The 21194-nt window shown below is 53.6% G+C and overlaps 3 protein-coding genes across 6 annotated transcripts in view; 2 read left to right on the forward strand and 1 right to left on the reverse strand.

Moving 5' to 3' along the window:
- Nucleotides 1–1654, reverse strand: part of CTU2 (cytosolic thiouridylase subunit 2) — a 43431-nt gene extending 41777 nt beyond the window's left edge. For 2 of the 3 annotated variants that reach the window (XM_016197386.2, XM_016197369.2), the window contains exon 1: nucleotides 1589–1654. The gene's annotated coding sequence lies outside the window, so the exon portion shown is untranslated. The remainder of the gene's footprint in view (nucleotides 1–1588) is intronic. The other variant, XM_087827088.1, reaches the window with a different exon arrangement.
- A 1489-nt stretch (nucleotides 1655–3143) lies between these two features.
- Nucleotides 3144–10849, forward strand: MVD (mevalonate diphosphate decarboxylase). The gene is made up of 10 exons (XM_016197989.2): nucleotides 3144–3250; nucleotides 4417–4487; nucleotides 4921–5035; nucleotides 5361–5507; nucleotides 6447–6646; nucleotides 6980–7054; nucleotides 7272–7490; nucleotides 8068–8183; nucleotides 9370–9478; nucleotides 10082–10849. Exons 1-10 carry the CDS (start codon nucleotides 3181–3183, stop codon nucleotides 10160–10162), a joined length of 1203 nt encoding a protein of 400 aa, XP_016053475.2. The 5' UTR covers nucleotides 3144–3180; the 3' UTR covers nucleotides 10163–10849.
- A 1392-nt stretch (nucleotides 10850–12241) lies between these two features.
- CYBA (cytochrome b-245 alpha chain) lies at nucleotides 12242–20246 on the forward strand. 2 transcript variants are annotated; one of them, XM_087827050.1, is made up of 6 exons: nucleotides 12242–12330; nucleotides 17462–17531; nucleotides 17967–18041; nucleotides 18318–18401; nucleotides 19122–19203; nucleotides 19830–20246. In XM_087827050.1, the coding sequence occupies exons 1-6, from the start codon at nucleotides 12273–12275 to the stop codon at nucleotides 20046–20048; spliced, it is 588 nt and encodes a 195-aa protein (XP_087683176.1). In that variant the 5' UTR covers nucleotides 12242–12272; the 3' UTR covers nucleotides 20049–20246. The 2 variants fall into 2 exon arrangements, with proteins under 2 accessions (XP_087683176.1, XP_087683178.1); XM_087827052.1 differs by lacking the exon at nucleotides 17967–18041.
- Nucleotides 20247–21194: the final 948 nt, after the last annotated feature.

The raw sequence follows: 21194 nt of genomic DNA on the forward strand, positions 1-21194 counted from the left end.
CTTAAAATTTCAACCTTTAGTCTGTTTTCCTGTACCTACCATCATCCCCTTTGAAACACTTAATAGGAACAAATTAGAACAATATGTGGATGTATTTTCAAGTTCCTGTCCTCTGGCTGATCACCCCCAATGTGACTCAAAAGACATTAACCCCACAACCTATTTGACAGAAATGTGAAAATAGGAAAAAAGTATTTATTTCACAGTTACTTACTATGATGAGTTTTATACATGTGCATAGGTTGGCAGTTCAGTGGGACCTGGGCTGAAGGTGTCAGCATGGGGATCTATGTCTAGCCCTCGCTTAGGGGGGCTGTTCATTCAAGGTTCTCCACTAAGTAAGGGAGCCCTAGCCTACATGCACACTGTCAGGCATTTATGCCTACACGGCTCAAATGTATGATGTGAGTACACATCATCATCGTAACAAAAACAAGGAATACCCATTTTACTGTTTCTGGGAGGAGGATGGGGGAGGAAAGAATGTGGTTGGATGGAGAATTCCTTATCTCTATACTTAGTGGGTAATCAACAGGTGCTACCTAAAACGGAAGGAAGGAAGGAAGAGAGGGAGGGAGGGGGGAAGGATAGGTTAGAAACATGGAGGAAAATAAAAGATTTGAAAGTGGCTGCTTTTGATGAGCGGAATCTGGAGGAGAGCAGGTGAGGTTTAGGTCTGGTAACTGACTTTTTAAAAAAATCCTCACTCAAGCATATTTTTCCCATTGCTTTTCAGAGAGACTGGGAGAGAAAGAAACATGATGTGAGAGAGACACATCGACTGGTTGCCTCCCACACATGCCCTGACCGGGGCTGGGGATCAGGGATCGAGCCTGCAACATAAGTACATGCCCTTGGCTGGAATTGAACCCAGGACCCTTCAGTCCTTGAGCCAATGCTCTAATCACTGATCCAAACTGGCTAGGGCTTTTAAAAGACATTTTAAATTGACTTGTAGAGAGGGAGGGAGAGGGAGAGAGAGAGAGACAAATACATCCACGTGAGAGACAGACATCGATTGGCTGCCTCCTGCACATCCCCTACTGGGGATCAAGCCCACAACCCAGGTATGTACCCTGACCAGGAAATGAACCAGCAACCTTTCCATGCACCAGATGACACCCAAACAACTGAGCCACACCAGCCAGGTCTGAGATATGTATGGTTTTAAATTCATAGATATTGAGAACATTTTGATAGTTGCCAGGTTGGGTGATGGGTGAAAAAGGGGAAGGGTGAAAATGGGGAAAGGATTAAGATGTAGAAATTGCCAGTTATAAAAACAGTCACGGGTATGTAAAGTACAGCAGGGAATATAGTCCATAATATTCTAACAACTGTGTGTTGTGTCAGTTAGGTATCAAACTTATGGGGGTGATTACTGTGTAAGTTGCATAAATGTCTAATCACTGTGTTGTATGCCTGAAACTAATATAATACTGTATGTCAACTGTAATTGAAAATTTTTTTAAATTAAAAAGAATTTGTAGTTTCTTTGGATGTAACACTATTGCACACTTAAAAGACCACAGTAGTGTAAACATAACTTTCATATGTACTGGGAAACCAAAAAATTCATGTGACTCACCTTATGGCAGTGGTCTGGAATTGAACCTACAATATCTCCAAGGTGTGCTTGTATTTTGAATAAACTGTTGGTGGAAAGAAACACAAAGAATCTGTAACAGGGCCCAGGGTGGGAGACTGCATATTGCTCTTAATTCTCTTAATATCTTGACTGCAATCTTAACTATTTTAAAGCTAAAAATAAATTTTTATAAAGGTAAGGGGAAAATGGGGAGTTACTGTTCAACGGGTAAGGAATTTCAGTCTAGAGTAATGAAAAAGTTCTGGAAATGGATAGTGGTGACGGTTGCATATCAGTGGGAATGTACTTAATGCCACAGGACTGTGTAAAGTGGTTAAAATGATAAACTTCGCCCGGCCGGCATGGCTCAGCAGTTGGGTGCGGACCTAGGATCCAGGAGATTGGGGTTCGATTCCGGTCAGGGCACATGCCCGGGTTGTAGGCTGCAGCCTATCAATGACTCTCTCATCATTTATGTTTCTCTCTCTCTCCCTCTCCCTCTTTCTCTCTGAAATCAATAAAGGTATCTTTAAAAAATAAAATGATAAACTTCGTTAAGTGTATTTTATCACAAGAAAAAAGCCTATGTATCCATAAATGTGCCAATCCATTTCAATCTCTGAAAAAAATAATCCTTGCTTATACGGAGCTTAAAAAAGGAGAGTGGGGCCCTGGCCACTGTGACTGGGTTGGAGCTGGTCCAGAGCACAGAAGGGTCCCCGATGGATTCCAGGGCACATACCGAGGTTGCCATTTCAATGCCCGGTCCGGGCCTGTATGGGCGGCAACCAATCGATGTTTCTCTCTCCCTCACCCTCCTCCTCTCTCTAAAAATCAATAAAAACATATCCTTGGGAAAGGATTAAAAAAATAATAAAAAGAGAGTGGGCTTTGAAAGCGCCTATCTCTAAAGTGGTTCGTTCCTTAGCAGCTGCCCCCCAGCGGCACTGGTCATCCAGGGGACTGCGGGACTGGTGGGAACCCCCCAGGGGACAGGGCCCGTGAGGAAACGCGGGCCGCGGGACCCCACGCGGAGGGCCCGAGACGCCCGGGCGTCGCGAGATGCCGCGCTGAGGGCCTCTTAACCTTCGGCCCCGGGCGCACCCCGGCACGGTCACCCGTCTTCCAACCCGAGCTGCCGGGGAACCTGGCCTCCCGCGCCCCACTCAGCCTCCTCTCAGCCAGGAGAACCCCTTGGATCCAAACCGTCCACTGCCTGCCGCCGCCCGCCCCGCCGGCCCGCCGGGAAGGTACCTCAGCGCGTCGGCAGCGCTCCCAGAAGACTGCCGAATCGCGCCTGCGCACACCCCGCGCGTACGGGCCTGCGCGCTACGGCTGGTCCCGAGCCTCCGCATACTACGTGCGGGCGCCGAGAGCGAGCAAGTCAGCCCCGGGCAGAGGGGCGGGCTCAGCCTCGGCAGCTCATCGTTCGATCCCGCTCATTGGCTGAGAGAGATGGAGCGTAGCAGAACCCGCCACTGATTGGACGATATGCGAACAAGCTGGGACAACATGGGCCAATGGCAGAGCTTGCGGGGGCGCGGGTTCCTACGTCTGGCGGCAGTGGGCTGAGGTCCTGGAATTTTTCAACCATGGCTTCGGAGGAGCCGCTTGTGGCTGTGACCTGCACGGCGCCGGTCAACATCGCGGTCATCAAGTACTGTGAGTGCACTGGCCCGGGACGCGCACGTGGGGGCCGCCGGCCCGGCGCGGGTGGGCCGTGGATGAGGTGATGACGCGGTTAGAGGTCCATATGTAGTTGTAAGAACTCACTCCAGCCGTGTCCACTTCAGCCCGGCGGTGTGGCAGGCGATGCCCCGGACCCATGCTGCAGCCGGGACACCGAACACACAGGTGTCCATCCCCGCGGAAGTGGGGACACAGCCCCCCTAGGACGTAGATCCTCGCGGGTACTGGATGCTTGGTGAACATGGTTCACACAAGACGTCCATTCTCGCGGGGGCCCGGGTCGGGGTACATGGGCCACACAGGATCTCCATCCCTAAGGGGGGGCGGGCAGCTCCCAAGGTCACGCCCACCCCAGCCACCTGGGACCTGCTCTTCATTTCTAGCATGTTCTCTTTTCAAGAATGCTTCATAAATGGAACCGTTCAGCATGTAGCATTTTGAAATTAGCTCATTTCACTCACTATAATTTATAGAGGTTCATCCAAGTGGTAGTGATATCAGTACTTCACTCCTTTAGTGCTGAGTCCTCCTGTTCCATGGTGTCCACGGGCCACAGGTCATACACTCTTGTTTCCGGCTTTGGTCTTTTAGGAATAAAGCTGCTATAAACTTTTTATATGGGTTTTTGTGTGAACATAAGTTTTCATTCTTCTAGGATAAATGCCCAGGTGTGCAACTGCTGAGTCATAGGGTAGTTGCTGTTTACTTTTTTTTTTTTTTTTTTAAAGAGTCTCTTAAATTGCTTTTCTGAGTGGCTATACCATTTTACATTCCAACAATGTATACTGTTTTTTGGCATTTGGTGGTGTCACTGGTTTTTGTTTTAGGTGATACCTCGTTGTGGTTTTAGTGTGCGTTTTTCTGCCGGCCAATGGTACTGAACCCCTTTTCATGGGCTTATTTGCCATGTGAAGTGGGGAGCAGTCTAGGAGGGCTTCTTGAAGGTGTGGGTACAGCAGGAAGAGGACTTTGTGCAGTGAGAGAGCATGGTCCAGGCAGATGGGGGAACTGTAGTATGGGAGTGGGGGTGACTGGGGAGCACCAGTGGGGAAGAGTGAGGCTTTGGTGGGTGGGTGGGGGCAACAATGCGCTGGTTTGCGGGACTGGGAAACTAACTGGCCTTGCCTTGTCTGTTCCAGGGGGAAAGCGAGATGAGGAATTGATCCTGCCCATCAACTCTTCTCTGAGTGTCACTTTGCACCAAGACCAGGTTAGTATGGATTGGCAATAAAAACCAAAATAAAAGTTTACTAAAGTTTTGTTTATCAATTGATAGCAATAAATCCCCAATCCATGAAGAGTGTCTGTTCCATGCCCCACTGTTAGGAATGCTCATCTCACATGCACCCCCAGGTCTCCTCTCAGGTTCTGTCCTATCACTCTCGTACCCCGCCCAGTGGCTCTGTTGTGGGAGATGAAGTGTTGGTCTCAGCCTGTATAGGGAGACCAGGCTTGGGGCCGATCCTGCCTGAGCCTGTCTCCCACACCGCCTTACCCCCTCCTGCCTTGACCTCAACCTTCTGTTCTCCAGCAAGGCTGTCCCTGCCCCTGAGTGGGTGACAGTGATGGGCCATGGCAGGAAAGGCTTCCTCATCCAAAAGGGGTGCTTTGCCCCTGAGGTGGCCCTGTATTTTCTTTTCCAGTTAAAAACCACTACGACAGCTGTCATTAGCAAGGACTTCACCGAGGACCGGATTTGGCTGAATGGCCGGGAGGAGGACATAGGCCAGCCTCGCATCCAGGCCTGCCTGAGGGAGAGTGAGTAGGGGTCTTACATGGGATATCGGGGCCAGTCCCAGCCTGTTCCTTCCCCTCCATCTCTTCCTTGCTCTAGGCAGAGTCTGAGAGCACAGCAGGTGCTGCTCCCTCTTCCCTCCCCACCTGGCTGTGCGAGCCCCCAGGGTGTGTGGGGACACCTGTTAGCACAGCTGGGTTTGGGTCTCGGGGCTGGGGGCTTTCCTCAACAAGGAGGTCTGTTAGAAATTTGGGGCAGAGGCCCGCTGTGCCTCTGAGCTCTGGCAGGCAAGATGACAGGAGCAGGTCAGGGCAGCTCTGCCAAGTGGCAATTTCTCCCTCCCCGTAGTCCGTCGCCTGGCCCGAAAGCGGAGGAGTGGTGATGAGGGAGACCTGCCGCCTCTCAGCCTCAGCTACAAGGTTCACATCGCATCGGTGAATAACTTCCCCACAGCCGCAGGCCTGGCCTCCTCAGCTGCAGGCTATGCCTGCCTAGGTGGGTGCCCACAGCGAGACTCATGTTCTTGCAGCCTTCAGAGAGCCCTCATCACACGAGGCTGAGGCCTTGGTCATCTCACACATCTGAATGTTAAAATCTCCTGAGGGTTGCATAGGGGTGCAGCTGGCTTCAGGTGTAGCTGGTTCCAGACTCCCACTGCCTCATTGGCATCCATTTCTCTCCTTTGAAATCCTGTCTTGCTCTCCTCTGTTGACTCATTCTCCGGTAGAACCTCCCCACTTAGGGGCAAAGCTGATTACCACAGTGGCGGGCAGTGGGCTCACACTGTCCTCATAGCCACTGAGACCAGTGGCTCAGTGAAAACCCCAGGGACTGTGCTTACTGGCTCAGCTTAGCTTATGTACCCAGGCCTGAACTATCCTCAGGAATTGGAGGTGTAGGTGAGCCAAGCCAGGAGGGGTGCCAGTGTCTGGGGCAGAGCTCTTGCCTTGTGGATCCCAGCTGTGCATCCTGGCATCAGACCCTTGACCAGGCCCAGCCCTGCTCCTTCACACCCAGCATGCAGGCTGCCCCAGGCATGTACATTCTTCAGGCCTGTGTGCCTTGGTTCCTGCCCCAAGCAGCACCCCTAAAAGCCCAATGTTGTGCCACTCCTTGGAGAAACTCTAGTCCCTGACACTTGGTCCTTCAGGTCCCCAAGAGTGGTTTCCCTCCGCTACAGCTCCATAGGCTCCAGTGGTCTTTGCATGGCCAGTGCGTGCCTTTGAGAATGCTATGTGTGAGCATGTGGGTGGGCACATGGGTGAGCAGGTAAATGCTCGTGGTGAGAGTTGGTAGTTGAAACTGTCATCTTGGAATTTTTAATTTCCTGTGGGGCACATTTTCGTAGGGTGCTGAACATAGCTGGGCTGGGACTCCCCGTTTCCTACGTGTCTTAGTCCCCCTTCCCTGTCTCCCCTCCCTACTGGCCTACAGCCTACACCCTGGCCCAAGTCTACGGAGTCGAGAGTGACCTTTCAGAAGTGGCTCGCCGGGGCTCGGGCAGCGCCTGCCGGAGCCTGTACGGCGGCTTCGTGGAGTGGCAGATGGGGGAGCAGGCTGATGGGAAGGACAGCGTCGCCCGGCAGGTGGCCCCTGAATCACACTGGCCCGAACTCCGAGTCCTTATCCTTGTGGTGAGTGGACAGCTGTGAAGCGAGGGGTCCTCCTGGCTAGCTGAGAGCAGGAGGGAAGCCTTCACCTGCCTCTCGAGCTTACTAGGGGCAACACAATGGCTCTCTATGGAGTGTTCAGGAATGACTCCCATGCAGTAAGAGGGCTGCTGATCTATGCGCTGCTGTTCTCAGAACTGTGTCATCTCTGTCACAGTCAAGAGGTCTCTGTGGTCAGAAGGTGCTGGCCTCCACCCTACTGCATGTACCTGCTGAGGGGAGGGATAGGACGGGATGGGTGTTCAGGGCTGGGGCCTGGGTGTGAGGTCTAGGCCATCCATCTCTCCCTCGGTGCAGGTGAGTGCTGAGAAGAAGCTGACTGGCAGCACAGTGGGCATGCAGACCAGTGTGGAGACCAGCCCCCTGCTCAGGGTAAGGCTGGGATTGGGGCAGGTTCCAGCTCCCCAGGACACAGCCTGCATGTCAGAACACACACCAGGCTCCACCCACATCCTCGAAGCTGAGCTCATCTACTCTGCTGGGCGTGTGGCCGCTGAGGCCTGGGGGAGGCTCTACCCCAGAGCCTGCACTCTGGCAGCTGGGCTGTGAAGCAGCCAACGCCTCACTGGGAAGCACCTGTGTCTTGCAGTTCCGGGCTGAGGCAGTGGTTCCGGCGCGCATGGCAGAGATGATCCGCTGTGTCAAAGAGAGAAACTTCCAGGGCTTTGGCCAGCTAACTATGAAGGACAGCAACCAGTTTCATGCCACCTGCCTGGACACCTTCCCTCCCATCTCTTATCTCAACGACACTTCTAGGCATATCATCCATCTGGTGCACCGCTTCAATGCCCACCATGGGCAGACCAAGGCAAGCTGTGGCTAGGGCAGTGCCGGAAACCCACAGAGTGGGCCCCAGGCCTTAATCTTCAGTAAAAACAGCACATCCTTGGCTGTGATGACTTCGCAGAGCCTGCTTTATGCTCTTGCATGCAGAGCATCGGCAGTTTCCGTCTCACTCTCTTTTATTTTGGCTGCAAGACCCATTAAGGCAGGGATGGGGAAGCTTTTTTCTGTGAAGAGCCATCTGAATATTTATAACATCATTCTCGGGCCATACAAAATTATCAACTTAAAAATTAGCTATGAATAAAACTCCTAGATTTATTGAATTTTGAGTCCTACCTGCGGTTGCCTTGTCAGGACCAGACCAATTGATCTGTGGCCCGTGGGCCAGACATTCCCCACCCCTGCACTAAGGGATCCCAGCCTGCACTTTAAAGCACACCCCTCCCACCCCCTTCCTGAGTTGTTGGGCAGAGGTACCCCTGCTCCACTCCGGGTTGACCCATGGGCGCTGTGGGAGGCCCTAGGTCTCTGGCAGACTAGAGGGTCTGAGTCAGGCAGAGGCACTGTGCAGACATTGACATTAACTGTGTGGGTTCCAGGTGGCATACACATTCGACGCAGGCCCCAACGCTGTGATCTTTACCCTGGACGACACTGTGGCTGAGTTTGTGGCTGCCGTGAGGCACAGCTTTCCTCCTGAGTCAAACGGAGACAAGTGAGTTGTGGGTCCTCCTGTTTGGGAAGCCAGGAGGGAGGAGCAGGGTCCCCTACTGGGATCAGGGACAGCTGCACCTAAGGCTGTGGTGCTGAATGGGAGTCCCTCAGGAAGTGTTGATCCCCTTGGGGACCATAGGCAGTGTGTCACCAGGTACGCCTTGCTGTGACTGGGAACTCTTCCCCATCACATGTCTTAGCCCCGTAGTCATAGAGACAATGCGCACATACAACATCATGCCTCTTGTGTGGATAGTGACTACAGGCCACTGTGGGGATAGAGCATTTGGATTTCTTCCTACCAGTTGTTTTAATGGTCTATTCTCAATGTGGGGACACCTTTCCGGTAGGGGTGCTGGAAGTGTGGGGGTGGTTTTACCTGTTTCCATAATTTGGGTAGTACTGTAATTGGGACACTACTGATGGTTAGTGGGTGGGAGGCTGGAATACTAACTTCCTTACCAAGTGGGACAGCTATGGTGCCCTCTTTGGGAGCTCTGTACTCATTGCCCTTGTCACTGCAGCGGGTGGTATGCAGAGGAACACGGTGATCGACCCGTGCTTGAACTGAGGCATTTTCTGAAGTTGTTACCCCACTGGGTGGAGCAATAGCCATGGGCCATGGGTGAACCCAGAATCTTGAGGACGTTTCCTAAAACCCTCCCTTCACAGTGGCCTTTGGTCATTTTTGCTCAGTTTTTATGTGTGTGGTAAAAAACACTTTGAAGTGTACAGTTCAGGCACATTAAGTACATTTGTTGTTGTGCAACCAGCATTTCTATCTGGTTCCAGAATTATCATTATTATTTTCTTTACTCCTCACCTGAGGATATTTTTCCATTGCTTTTCAGAGAGAGGGGAAGGGGGAGAGAGAGATAGAAATATTGATGTGAGAGAGACGCATTGATTGGTTGTCTCCTGCTTGTGTGCCAACTGGGGCCAGGGATTGAGCCTGCAACCGAGGTACGTGCCCTTGGCCAGAATCGAACCTGGGGCCTTCAATCTGAGGGCCGACGCTCTAACCTCTGAGTTAAACTGGCTAGGGCTGGTTCCAGAATTTTTTATCACCCCAAAAGAAACCCTGTGCCCATTGGCAGTCACACCCCTTCCTGTCTTTGGTCTGCATGTCCTGCACTGAGACCTCCTGTCGATGGATGCACAGCACACTCCTGCCTTCCTTTCCCCAGGTTTCTGAAGGGGCTGCCTGTGAGGCCTGCCCCACTCTCAGATGAGCTCAAAGCTGCACTGGGCATGGATCCCACCCCCGGCAGAATTAAATACATCATTGCCACTCAGGTGAGCCTGGCACTGGCCCTCAGCCCCAGCATCCGGGGGCCCCCACAGCCCAGCACACCTGGGGAAGTCCCCATCCAGCACACAGCTTCACAGGCTTAGGTGCAGTGTGTCCACAAGGTGAAGGGATTCCCTTCACCCCCACTTCATCTGGAGTGGGAAGCCAAGTTGTGAAGAATAGCAGCAGTTCCAAGGTATCTGGTCCACTGGTTTGTTTCACTCACTTGCTCTCAAAGTGGACATTTTGGGACACACTGACTCATGGGGCCGTGTTTCCAGTGCTGCGGGGAAAGGGTGGGGCTGGAAATGGAGACTCTGGGATCCTGGGGCCCCTCAGGGCTCACCCATTGGAAGCAGATCAGGATCCTTGCTTAAAGTGGCTGAGCCAGGATTTCACTCAAATGGTCTGGTTCCAAGTCCTCATGATGTCCTGCACTTAGGTCCCTGTCTCTACCTTTCAGTCAAGTCCGGGTAATCGAGGGAGTTGGGCACAGGCCAGGGCATCACCACATCGTGGTCAGCTTCTGACCTGTACTTACCTGGGAGGGTGGGGGTACACCTGTTCTTCCCTGTCACCCAACCTAACTTGATTTCTCTACCTACCAGGTGGGGCCTGGGCCTCAAATCCTGGACCACCCTCATGCTCACCTCCTGGGCCCCAATGGCATGCCGAAGCCAACAGCTTGACCACCTCCATGACTGGAGCCCTGGCCGCTACTTAGAGAAGCAGCTGCTTTGTTGGGACTAGGGAGCTGGGTGTGGTGGCAGCTGTGCCATGCTTGTTGGGACTGGTGATTGGCCACCTGGCCCCGGGCTGGGCAAAGTGGCAAGTGGAGGCAGTGGAGTGACCACCTGTAGGCTCCCAGGTGGTCAGGAGCAGCCCCCCCCCAAGTGCCTCACCTTCCCCATCTGTGCTTTGCTGAGATGGGGGCTGGGATGGGATGTGGGACCTAGTGGATCCAGCCAATAGAAGTGAGCTGCTGGTGTGTCCCCCATGAAGGATCTCTGACCCTGAGCTCTGGGGCCACTCCCACTGGCCAAAACAGGAGCTGTTTCACCTGAGATGATGAGGAGTTGACATCCCTTTTTGGAGCTGGAGGACTGGTCACTGTTCAGAAAGCAACCTCTGCAAGCTCAGGATCCCTCTACAAAGTGCTTTGAGCATGACAGTCATCCTAGCTCTGCCAGAGCTCAGGCCACTGGGTGTGGATAGAACGTTTCTTTGTACAAAGACCAGGCGTGTGTCTCCAGTGGGAGGTGGGAGAGCAGCCCAAGATGCATCGTCACACGGGAGCCCCATTGTCACAAGGAGTCCTGTCAGCTGGCCACTAGGAATAAAGCCAGAGTTGCTGATGGGGCCCAGTGTGCTGTGTAACCATGTTCCTATGTGGTCAGCAGGCAGCACTTGGGAGGGGTGTGGAGGGCATGGGCCACGTGCTTTCTCTCCTGCCGAGGAGACAACTTGGAACTTGCCCACGTGCTGACTTGCTCCTAAGGAAACTGCCTCTGACCCAAAGCTCCCCTTCAGTTGCCCAGCCCTGTGGTGGGGTATTCAGCACACAGCCACTCCCTTGGCCACAGGCCACACTAGGTGGCTGACAGTCACTAAGGCTGTGACAGGTGTGAGGAGGTGGTTTGGGTCTGGCTTTAAGCTTCTAGCCCACAGAGTGGGAAGCAGGTTTGAAGGCAGGAGCACTGATTCGGGACGGTTCCCCTCAGCCCAGAAGCTTATGGTTTCTGGAACCCAGGAATGGCAAATACTTACATGAGTGGTTAGTACTTACATGAGTGACGAGTAATTACAGTGTGCAGGTCATTGCACTCTTCCCACTTTTCCAGCTTCAGCACAGCTTGTAGGAAAGAGTGGATACCTGCACTCTTTGACCTGCCTCCTGGTGCCCTGTCTGTCCTCCAGGGGGGTGAGATGCTGCTGCTGACCCTTTAGGGGGAGGGCAGAGGAGGGAGATGACAAAGGGACAGGACCCAGCACTCCTACATTCTGCATTTCCCCAGCTTTGCACACTTTGTTCCCTTCCCCTAAGTTAGTCTTATGAACAGAGGGTAGCTTACCACATCTGGCTAGCCCAGGGTCATGAAGTGGGAGTTGGGCCTGCCATTGTCAGTAGCAAACATTGACTTCCATGGAGGGGCTGCCTCCCTCCCTGTCCCCTTGCGTACCCCCCACCCCAGCCTGGAGGCTCCTTATCTGAGGCCCTTCTCCCTGGAGGGGAGCTCCTGAGTGGGCATGGTAAGGCTCTGGACCTTTAAACCCCTCTAGGAACCTGGCCTGCTCACACCTTCCTAAGAAGCTCCTGTTGGCACTTGCGGGAATTCAGCATTTTGTGGGGGACGCTGCTTAGTGAAGCGGGTGTCCACCTCAGTGGGTTCCCCCTTCCGCGGTGCCCATTTCCCCCAAGAAATGCTTAAGAGTACTCCAGGTTGACTGGGGGCGCAGCTGGCAGGCACCAAGCAAGCATCCAAGTGGGTGGGGCCCGCGGTGTGCCCAACGGTGCTGGAGGAGGTGAGGCGAGGGCCCCAGACCTGCAAACCAGTAGGCCTGGGGGGCCGGGCAGGCTTTCTGAGAGCCCACCAACCTCAGGCCCTCGGCCCTCCGCGCGGGTCTCCCGGGGCGGGGGCGGGGCCGGGGCCGGAACTCCCGAGGCAAAGCTGTTCCGCCCGGCGGGGCGGGGCTGCCCCGCGCCCTAGGGGGCGGGGTGGTGCCGGAACCCGGGGCTGGGAGGCGGCGGGAGCGCGGCGTTCAGTGTCGCAGCGGAGCCCAGCCGCGTCGGCCGCCGAGATGGGGCAGATCGAGTGGGCCATGTGGGCCAACGAGCAGGCGCTGGCGTCCGGCCTGAGTGAGTGCGCCGGGGCGAGCCGGGGCGGGGAGGGGAGCACCGAGACCTCCGGCCGCGAGGAAGGAACGGGCTGGGCTGGAGACGGGGACATGGGGCATCAGCGACTCAAGGCTGCAGGCTGGGGCCGTTGGGGAGCCAGACCCCAGGCTGCGGGTCAGGGGATGGGGTGGGCTGGAAACGGGGCGGGGGAGTCAGGGTCTTGAGGGGTCTGAGACTCCAGGCTGCGGGCCGGGAGTGGGAGTTGCAGCCTGGAGGTGGGGGCCCCGAGACTCCTCCGGAGACCTGCACCTCGGGGGAGGTGGACCTGGGGCGGGCTGGGGTTGGAGGCGGCCGGGCGCTGAGAGACCTTGGGCTGCGGAGGTTGTCCGGAGACCCCCCCTGCCCCTGCAGACCCGCGTGCCCCCGTCCCCTCCCCCCTCTGCTGTCCCCTCTTCACCTCTCCACCCCGCCCGGACCTCAGACAGATAGAGGAAGTTGCAGCCCTGGGGGTTTCCGGAGTCACGCCCTCCAAAATTGGGAAAACTGGGCGGGACTCCCTGCTCCCGCTACCCCTCCTGCGCTAGGGCTTATGCCCAGGGGTCGCCAGGGACACCCTCCCCAGCTCCGAGTTCTCACAGGACATCTAAAACTGTCCAGAGGGACCCCTCCCAGTTCCACCTCCAGAGACTGCTTCCCCCAGTCACCCTGAGCCTGTGCTGTACTGGGAAGGGGAACCTCTTAGAAGGGGAGGCTGAGGCCCAGGCAGGGTCTGAGGCAAGAGGAAGCTGCCCAGAGACTCTGCCCGCCTCTGGGGACCTGCCATTCTCAGGAAGGACCTGCACCCAGTGGGAGTGGGTGGGTAGGAAAACTGTGGGGAATGTGGTGATGAGGAGGGTCCCAGCCCACCACCATTCCCCTGAAACCCATCCAGCGACACCCCCCCCCCCCCCCCCCAGCTGGGTGCTCGAGCCTAGCAGAGGTCTGGGAGGGAAGGGAGTAGATATAAATGAAGTCCCTGTGGCTCTGAACTGGAAGATCACGTTTTGGTGTGGGCAGCTTTGGGGCATGAGGTCCAGTGGTCTGTTCTGTGTCCAGGCAGGTCAATTCCCCTTTTTATACTTAGACTAACTGAGAACTCAGTGAGTCAGATCACTCTTCTCCTCAGAGCTGTCCCCAGGCTGGCCCCTTGCCTGCCACAGGCTGTGAGGCCTTAGACTGCTGCAGACCAGCCTCCCTTTCTCCCACAGTTCCCCACCCCCAGGAAATAGAAAGTGACAGAGGGCACCAAACTGGGAGTTCTCTGAGAAGCCTGGGTTCTAGTCCCAGTGAGTGCATAGTGACCCTCCCAGTGTTCCCATTCATGGCCTGCCCACTGTGTGCAGGCTGTCCCTTTACCTTAGCTAACCTTCACAGTGTTGTGAGGCCGGTGCTGTTCTTACGTCCACTTCATAGACAGTGAAGTCGAGTCCTAGAGAACTTACAAGCTATGGCTCCATTTCCTCCACCCCCAAATGAGGCAGTTTGTTGGAAGGCCTCCCAGGGCCCTTCCCCTCTGAGTTCCTCCTCTTACTTTTTTTCCTGTCTCAGAGTAAACTGTTGCCATCTGGGACTGCTCAGGCCTGGCTAGGCCCTACTAGCAGGTGCATCCAACAGGCTTTTTTATTGCAGAAAATCCCATCTAATCAGACCATGTCACCTCCTGCTGGAAATACTGCAGTGGATTGTGAAGAATAAAAGCCAGTTTCTGATTGTTCTGCCCTGCCCTCTCCCTTCACTGTCACTTCAGCTGTAGAGGCCTCCTTCCTGTTCCTGGATATCCTGGGTGTACCCCAGGGCCTTTACAGAAGCACTTCCTTCTTTCTGAAGCATCTGTGACTGGCTCCTCCATTTATTTCTCAGCTCAAATATCACCTACTCAGAGAAGTCTTTCCAGAGCACCTAGACATCCCTGTCACAGTCCTCTGTTCTAGTTCACCACTCTGATGTTTATTTCTGTCCCCTTCTGAGACCATAAGCCCATGAGAGCTCAGGCCTTATTTGTCTAGTTCCCTGCACCTGTAAGAGTCCCAGTACACAGCAGTGCTGTCAGCCCTCATGCCTCCCTGGCCAACCAGTGGTGTCTTTGTACCCGTTTTGCTGATGGCAGGCAACAAAACTGAGGCTCAGAATGAGAAAATGATACCCCCAAAGACAAGTAGACCACCTGCTGACAGAACAGGTGGGGAGACCACCCTTCCCTCTTCCAACTCACAGAAGTGCTGATGAGCAAACCAAAAGAGTTATTACATAGCTGATCCCAACTCCAAGGATAGGAAATCTGCTGGCAGCAAAAGCACAGTGAGGTTTCAAGGTGGTGGGCTGGGGCGGAAGGAAGGGGCACCTGGGGAATTGGGACCAACAGGAGCTTAGGCTTTTATCAAGTGGGATTTTGGGGCCTCTGTAACAAAAGGGCTGAAATAGAGCTGCATACTTCAGGCGAGAGCCAGGGAAGGCTGCCTGTACAAGAAACAGACTAGAAAACTATCTTATCCAAGGAAGCTTGTCACTTGGTGAAGAAAGTCATGAACAAGACAAAAACCCCAGAAACTCAGGCCTGTGCTGTGCATGGGGTGAAGGCTAAACCCTACCCTGTGCAACAAGGACCACTGGCCAAGAAATTCAGATAAACTTGATCCAGGACTGGAGAAGCCCATAGGCCCTGACAGAGGCAAATGTGAAACTTCTGTAAGGGTATTTCCTCAACCAGAGCACACAGACTGCCACAGGAAGACAAGCCCTGCTGGGCGCAGCTCACAAACATGCCCACCATTTGAGGAAGCAGACACCATAAATCGGAGAAGGACCTCCTTAGAACCAGAACTTCTAGTGCCATTAGAAAGAGACTTGAGGATATGGGTACATCTTTAAACCTGTGAATATGTTTAAAACTGTTTAAGGAGATAAAAGAATAGATTATACAGGACAATGCAAAAAATGACTAATATAGGATGTCCAAAATTAAAATATAAAGTCATTAAAGGTTAATGGTTGAATTAAACACTATACAGAGATGAAGAGAGAATTAGTGACATGGAAGATGGATCTGAGGAAACCACAGAATGTAGCTGAGAGAAGTTGAGTCATATACAGTAGTACAAGAAGACCCAACATCTATATAATAGTAGTTCCAGAGGAGAGAATAGAATGGAAGGAGGCAACGCAAAAGGGATAATGGGTAAGAAATTCCAGAACTTGATGAGAAAACAAAGTTCCTTACAGAATAAAGGGATTTGTTTAAATTCCTTCTTGGATACATTGTAATGAAAATACAGACCATTAAAGAATGTCTTAAAATTTACCAGAGAATAAAATGGATTAGTATCGGACTGATTTCAAAAGACTTCTCTTCATCAATAATAGATGCCAGAAGACAACGGAATAATATCTTTGGTGTTGAGACAAAAACATGAATTCAGTATCCAGATAAACTGTTATTCCAGAATGAGGGCATTTTCAGGTATCCAGAAAGTTGCTGCTAATAGACCCTCACAGAAAGATCTACTAAAGAATGTACTTCAGCAAGAGGGAAATTAAATCAATCCCAAAGAAAGGACATGCAAGAATGAAGACATTGGTGACTAAGTCTGTAATTAATTAATTAATTGACTGTAAATAATTAATAATAATGGCTAATTTGGGGGTGAGATTGAAGTTAAACATTCTAAAGCCCACATGTGATTCAGGAAGAGGAATTTTAAAATTAAAGTTTAATCAGGTCAGCAGAGGAACAACAAAAACACTTGTTAAAGAAAAAACAAGATAAAGTTCCATTTACCTGCAATCACAATCGGTGAAGTCTGTTAAATTCACTATCAAATTGGTTAAAATATAAAAAATTCAGCTATATCAGCTTATTTGTAATAGCCAAAAACTGGAAGCAACCAAAATTTCCCAAAGACGGAAGAGCACATAAATTGTGTTTGGTACATACAGTAGAAAACTGCACAAAAAGAATGAGCTAGCAATCCATCCAAACCACATGAATGATCTTGACAACCTTCTGTTGAGCAAAAGAAGCCAGATCTACAGCTCCAGTACTGACTTGACAAGGCACAAGAGAACTTTCTGGGATGATGGGAATCTTATGACTCTATATTATACTGTATGTAGTAATTAGACTTCAATATATTGCTAGAAATTCTAGGGATGGACACACAACAATGTGAAGGTGCTTAGCGCCACTGAATTGTTTACTTTAAAATGGCTAAAATACAAAATTTTATGTGTATTTTACCACAGTAAAAAGTTACTGGGGCCCTAGCTGGTTTGGCTCAGTGGTTGGAGCGTCAGCCCATGGACTGAAGGGTCCTATGTTCAATTCCTGCCAAAGGCATGTACCTCAGTTGCAGGCTCAATACCCTGCCCTGGTTGGGGCACTTGCAGAAGGCAACCAATCAATGTGTCTCTCTCAAATCGATGTTTCTTTTTCTCTCTCTCTCCCCCACTTCTACTCTCTCTGAAAAGCAATAGAAAAAATATCCTCCAGTGAGGATCAAAAAAAAAAAAAGTTACTGGGGGGATAAAGGTCCAGCAGAACCACATAGAGCTGAAAATAAAGGGATGGAACTGCCGACAAATCCTAACCAAAGAAGGGCGTAGGAATATCAATATCAGACAAACTGAGATTGAAACACAGGAAGGGGGACAAACAGGAACACCATGCAATAACGAGAGGCCACCCATAGAGCAGACCCCAAGTCAGCTGTCAACACTGTAGTCTTTAAATGCAGAAACTCAGTGATGGGGTCACAGAGCTGAGGAGTGTCCAGGCCCCTCGTCCTGCCCTGGGCTGTGAGGCTGCTGTCCCTCCAACAGCTCCAGGGACACAGGCTCAGCTCCATCAGCTTCAGCCCCTCCCCAGCTCACGTGCCGCTTCCTAGGGGAAGGCATCCTCCGTTATCTGTGGGTATCTGCAGTCGCCTAGGTCCCCTTTCTAGCCAAAAGGGTTGACGGACTCAGGGCAGCTCTGTGGTAAGGTAGTGGCCCTGAGTGGGGAACGCAAGGGGAAGTGGCTAGGGCCCCCTGTGGGCCCCAGCCCTGCAAGGATGGGATGGGGGCATGTCTCTCCCATGGTTTAGGGGCTTCTACTAACCTGCTTCTCCTCTGCCCACAGTCCTCATCACGGGCGGCATCGTGGCCACTGCTGGCCAGTTCACCCAGTGGTACTTCGGCGCCTACTCCATGTATCCTCCCACTGTAGACCCCACGGGGCGGGCGGCACTGCCCGTGGCAACACTAGTGGGCTGGGAATAGAGATTCCACTGCCTCTGGGGGTACAGCACTTCACAGTTTGCAGTGCTGCTCACATCCCTGGGCCCCTTAGACTCTCAGCAGGATAAGCTCAGCTATAGTTTTAGAAGCCAACGCTCAGCAGGGAAGTGACTTGTCTGGCACCTGGCAGGGAGTGGGAGGTGCCAGCACCCCCAGGGATCCTCTCTACCCTCTTTTATCAGCTGCCCTGTGGGCTGGCTGTTCCAGGCCCTCTGGAACCCAAGACAGGCAGCCAAATGGCCAGACATGTTGAGCCCCGCCTGGCTGTTCCCCACTGCGTAGCTTCAGGAGGATGTTTCTCATCAGCAAAGGGGCTGAGCTGGGCTGTTCCTTAACCGTGGCTTCAGTGCAGCAGGAGTGTTCGTCTGCCTGCTGGAGTACCCCCGGGGCAAGAGGAAAAAGGGCTCCACCATGGAGAGATGGTGAGTCCCCCACCTGCTCTGGGGTTCATCCCAGGGGCTGGGTGTAACCTACAAGGGTGTGACACTTGGCCAGGGGCGCTGCAGGAGCCTGATTCTGTCCCTGTGAAGCTTCAGTACCAGCCCATTTATCCTTCTAGGCAAACCCAAGGCTGGTGCCTGCCTGTGCAGCTGCTACGGCCTCATGGTCCCTGAAAGGAGAGAAGCCTCTGGGGCAGGGTGAGCCATGGGGGATGCTGAGTAGAACCCAATCTGTCTTCCCTCCCTTAACTGGTCTAGCGGACAGAAGTACATGACAAAAGTGGTGAAGTTGTTCGGGCCCCTCTCCAGGAATTACTACGTCCGGTCCTTCCTGCACCTTGGGTGAGTCCCTACCTGCTCGGGCTCAGGAGAGCCTTGGAGCAAGTCGGGTCCCTCTCAGCCCAGCTGTTTTTTTAAACCTGTCATCTCTTGCTGCAAAACAATTCATCTGAAACCTTAGCAACTTAAATTAGGAACAGTCAGGGTCCTGGGGTGATGGGGCTCAGCTGGGCAGTTCTGCCTCATGCATGTGTCTGGTGGTGACTGCAGATGCCAGAACACCCTCGTGCCTCTGCAGCTGCTTGGGCCTCCCCCAGCATGGTGGCTGGGGCCAAGAGCAAGGGTCCCAAGATTGTTAAGTGTACAGTCAAGGCAGAGGACAGCTCCAGAGACCCAAACTTAAAAGCACAGCCTTGGCAGGGCCAGGTGTCCCCTGAGTCCAGGGTCATGGGGACAGCACACTTATGGTCTATTTTGTACTGAGATTTTATTTTTTAAATATGTTTTTATTGATTTCAGAGAGAGAGGGAGAGAGAGAGAAACATCAATGAAAGAGAATCATGGATCCGCTGCCTCCTACATGTCCTCTGCTGGGGATCAAGCCCACAACCCAGACATGTGCCCTGACTGGGAATCGAACCAGTGACCTCTTGGTTCATGGTCGATGCTCAAGCACAGGCCAGGCTGTGCTGAGATCTTACAGCCTTTGCCCAAGACCTGGATCCCCTGCACACACCCTCTGACTGCTCTTCTGAGTCTCCCTTCCTCCCACCCCCTCCCCAGACTGTCGGTACCAGCTGGCTTCCTGCTTGCTACCATCCTGGGCACAGCCTGCTTGGCCATAGCAAGTGTCATCTATCTGCTGGTGAGTGATGTCACCTGTGGTGAGCCCTGCTGATGCTTGATACCTTCGTCCCTGCAACTGCCTGCAGGCTGAGCCAAGGCCTGGAGCCTGTGTCCTTGTTCATGTGATGGGGACAGTGGTGACCCCCTCCTCCAACAGGCCTGGGTGCCCTCAGGGAGGCTGCAGGCCAGGGTGGGTCCAGGCTAAGTGGGCCCCTGCCCTCCCAGTTACCCTCTTGGGCCTCTCCCACCCTCTGTGCTGCCCGGCGGCCTCTTGACTCAGCACAATGGACATGCTGGCCTGACCTCCCTGTCCTGTTCCTGGGGGGAGTCTGGGAATGTGCACCTGGAAGTGACCTCCAGGGTTCTTTCAGAAACCCAAGGATTCCTTGTCCCCTCCCCCTTGCAGGGCCCCTACTGACCTGGTGAAATAGCTCCAGTTTGGGGTCAGGCAGAGCCAGGTCCTGGCTGTGTGGCCTCAGGCCAGTTGCTTAACCTCTCTGAGCCATAGTCCCTTCAGGTCTTACTGGATTCAGACTTGGTCCTGCCCTACACCCTGGTAGGGGTGGGAGAGTGCAAGGGTGGGTGAGGTCAGGTTGAGGTTGGACCCCAGAGGACCCCAGGGCCCAGCCCCTCTGTGTTCTGCAGGCGGCCACCCGTGGTGAGCAGTGGACTCCCATCGAGTCAAAGCCCAAGGAGCGGCCACAGGGGGGGAATACCATCAAGCAGCCACCCAGCAACCCCCCACCCCGGCCCCCGGCCGAGGCCCGCAAGAAGCCCAGCGAAGAGGAAGACCAGGCAGCAGCGTCAGGGGTCTCCAGCGGCCCCCACGAAAACCCTGTCCCAGTGACCGATGAGGTCGTGTGACTGGTGCCCTGAGTTGCTGCTGTCTTGTGTAGCTTTTTGGTGGGGGGACCCATCCAGACCCCAAGGGCACCCCCTTGCCTGCACAGCGGAACCACAGGCCCTCTTTTGGTGTCATCCCCAGAAGCCTGTCATCTTCTCAATGGCACATGAAATCACAGAGCATCTTCTATTCCATGAAATACAGTATTTGGAATTCCACGTGCTTGGGTTTATACTCTGGAAATGAAGTTCCCAGTCCTGGGAGGAGGGAGTGTGTCCCCCACCAGCCCTCTTGGACCTGCCGACTCTCCTTCTGGAGCCCCCAGTCCCATCTGAGCAGCTGAGTGAACAGGGGAAGCAGGTGAGCAAGGGAGGGCCCGGGGACCCAGTAGACTTTCACCTTGGTGCCCCTTCACCTTGCTGTCACCCGGGATGGCCAGGCCAGCTGTGGGGGGCTTCAGATCTGCCCTTGCCTCTCCAGTCCTGAGGCTACAAACACACATGCCAGACACTTGTACCCCTGCCCACCCCCAGGACAGGGCCAGCTGTGGTCCTCCTGGGCACTGCCTGTTCCCCAGCTGGGAGCCCCTGTGGCCCCCAAGCTTTGTCTGGCTTCAGCTCACTTCCCAGCCTGGAAACTCCTTCAGTGGGCTCTCCCCAGGCATCCACTCCCCCAAAGTCTGGACAGGCCCCTAAACCCCTTGCCTCCTGTTTTCCCTGCTCTCAGCAAATCTTATTTTCAGAACTGGGGTCCTATAGTGTTCCAGGACTATACCAGCCCTGCTCCAGGAAACAGCCACTCCAGCCTTCCAGAAGGACAATAAAACCTCAGGCTCCCTTGACACCCCTTTATGCACCCCCACACCCCATCAGGCTCCGTCTTCATAAATCTACTTGTCACCTCTCTGCCCTGTCCCCTGCAGGCCATTTCCAGCACTGTGGTTGACCCTCTGAGTACCTACTCAGAACTCAGACTCCCACAGTCCAGGACAGACACTCTCCACACCCTGGTCCCATAGTTACTCCCTGCTTCTTCAGCTCCAGCCACACTGACCACCCTCAACCCTCAGACACAGGCATGCAGCCCTCAGGGCCTTTGCATAGACTATTCCCTCTGCCTGGAACACGGGTCCCTGGCTGGCCATCCAGGCCTTTGCTCAGGAGGCC

This window comes from Miniopterus natalensis, chromosome 18 (assembly GCF_054644295.1).
Source record: "Miniopterus natalensis isolate mMinNat1 chromosome 18, mMinNat1.hap1, whole genome shotgun sequence".
Classification (NCBI taxonomy): Eukaryota; Metazoa; Chordata; class Mammalia; order Chiroptera; family Miniopteridae; genus Miniopterus; species Miniopterus natalensis.

What these genes read in the sequence shown, in the direction of transcription:
- MVD (XM_016197989.2), top strand. Translation starts at nt 3,181, where the DNA reads ATGGCTTCGGAGGAGCCGCTTGTGGCTGTGACCTGCACGGCGCCGGTC. An exon ending in CCAGGCCTGCCTGAGGGAGA is followed by an intron (nt 5,036 to 5,360) that starts GTGAGTAGGGGT and finishes CCCTCCCCGTAG; the next exon opens with TCCGTCGCCTGGCCCGAAAG. An exon ending in AGACCAGCCCCCTGCTCAGG is followed by an intron (nt 7,055 to 7,271) that starts GTAAGGCTGGGA and finishes TGTGTCTTGCAG; the next exon opens with TTCCGGGCTGAGGCAGTGGT.
- CYBA (XM_087827050.1), top strand. Translation starts at nt 12,273, where the DNA reads ATGGGGCAGATCGAGTGGGCCATGTGGGCCAACGAGCAGGCGCTGGCG. An exon ending in GGCTCCACCATGGAGAGATG is followed by an intron (nt 18,042 to 18,317) that starts GTGAGTCCCCCA and finishes TAACTGGTCTAG; the next exon opens with CGGACAGAAGTACATGACAA. An exon ending in CAAGTGTCATCTATCTGCTG is followed by an intron (nt 19,204 to 19,829) that starts GTGAGTGATGTC and finishes TGTGTTCTGCAG; the next exon opens with GCGGCCACCCGTGGTGAGCA.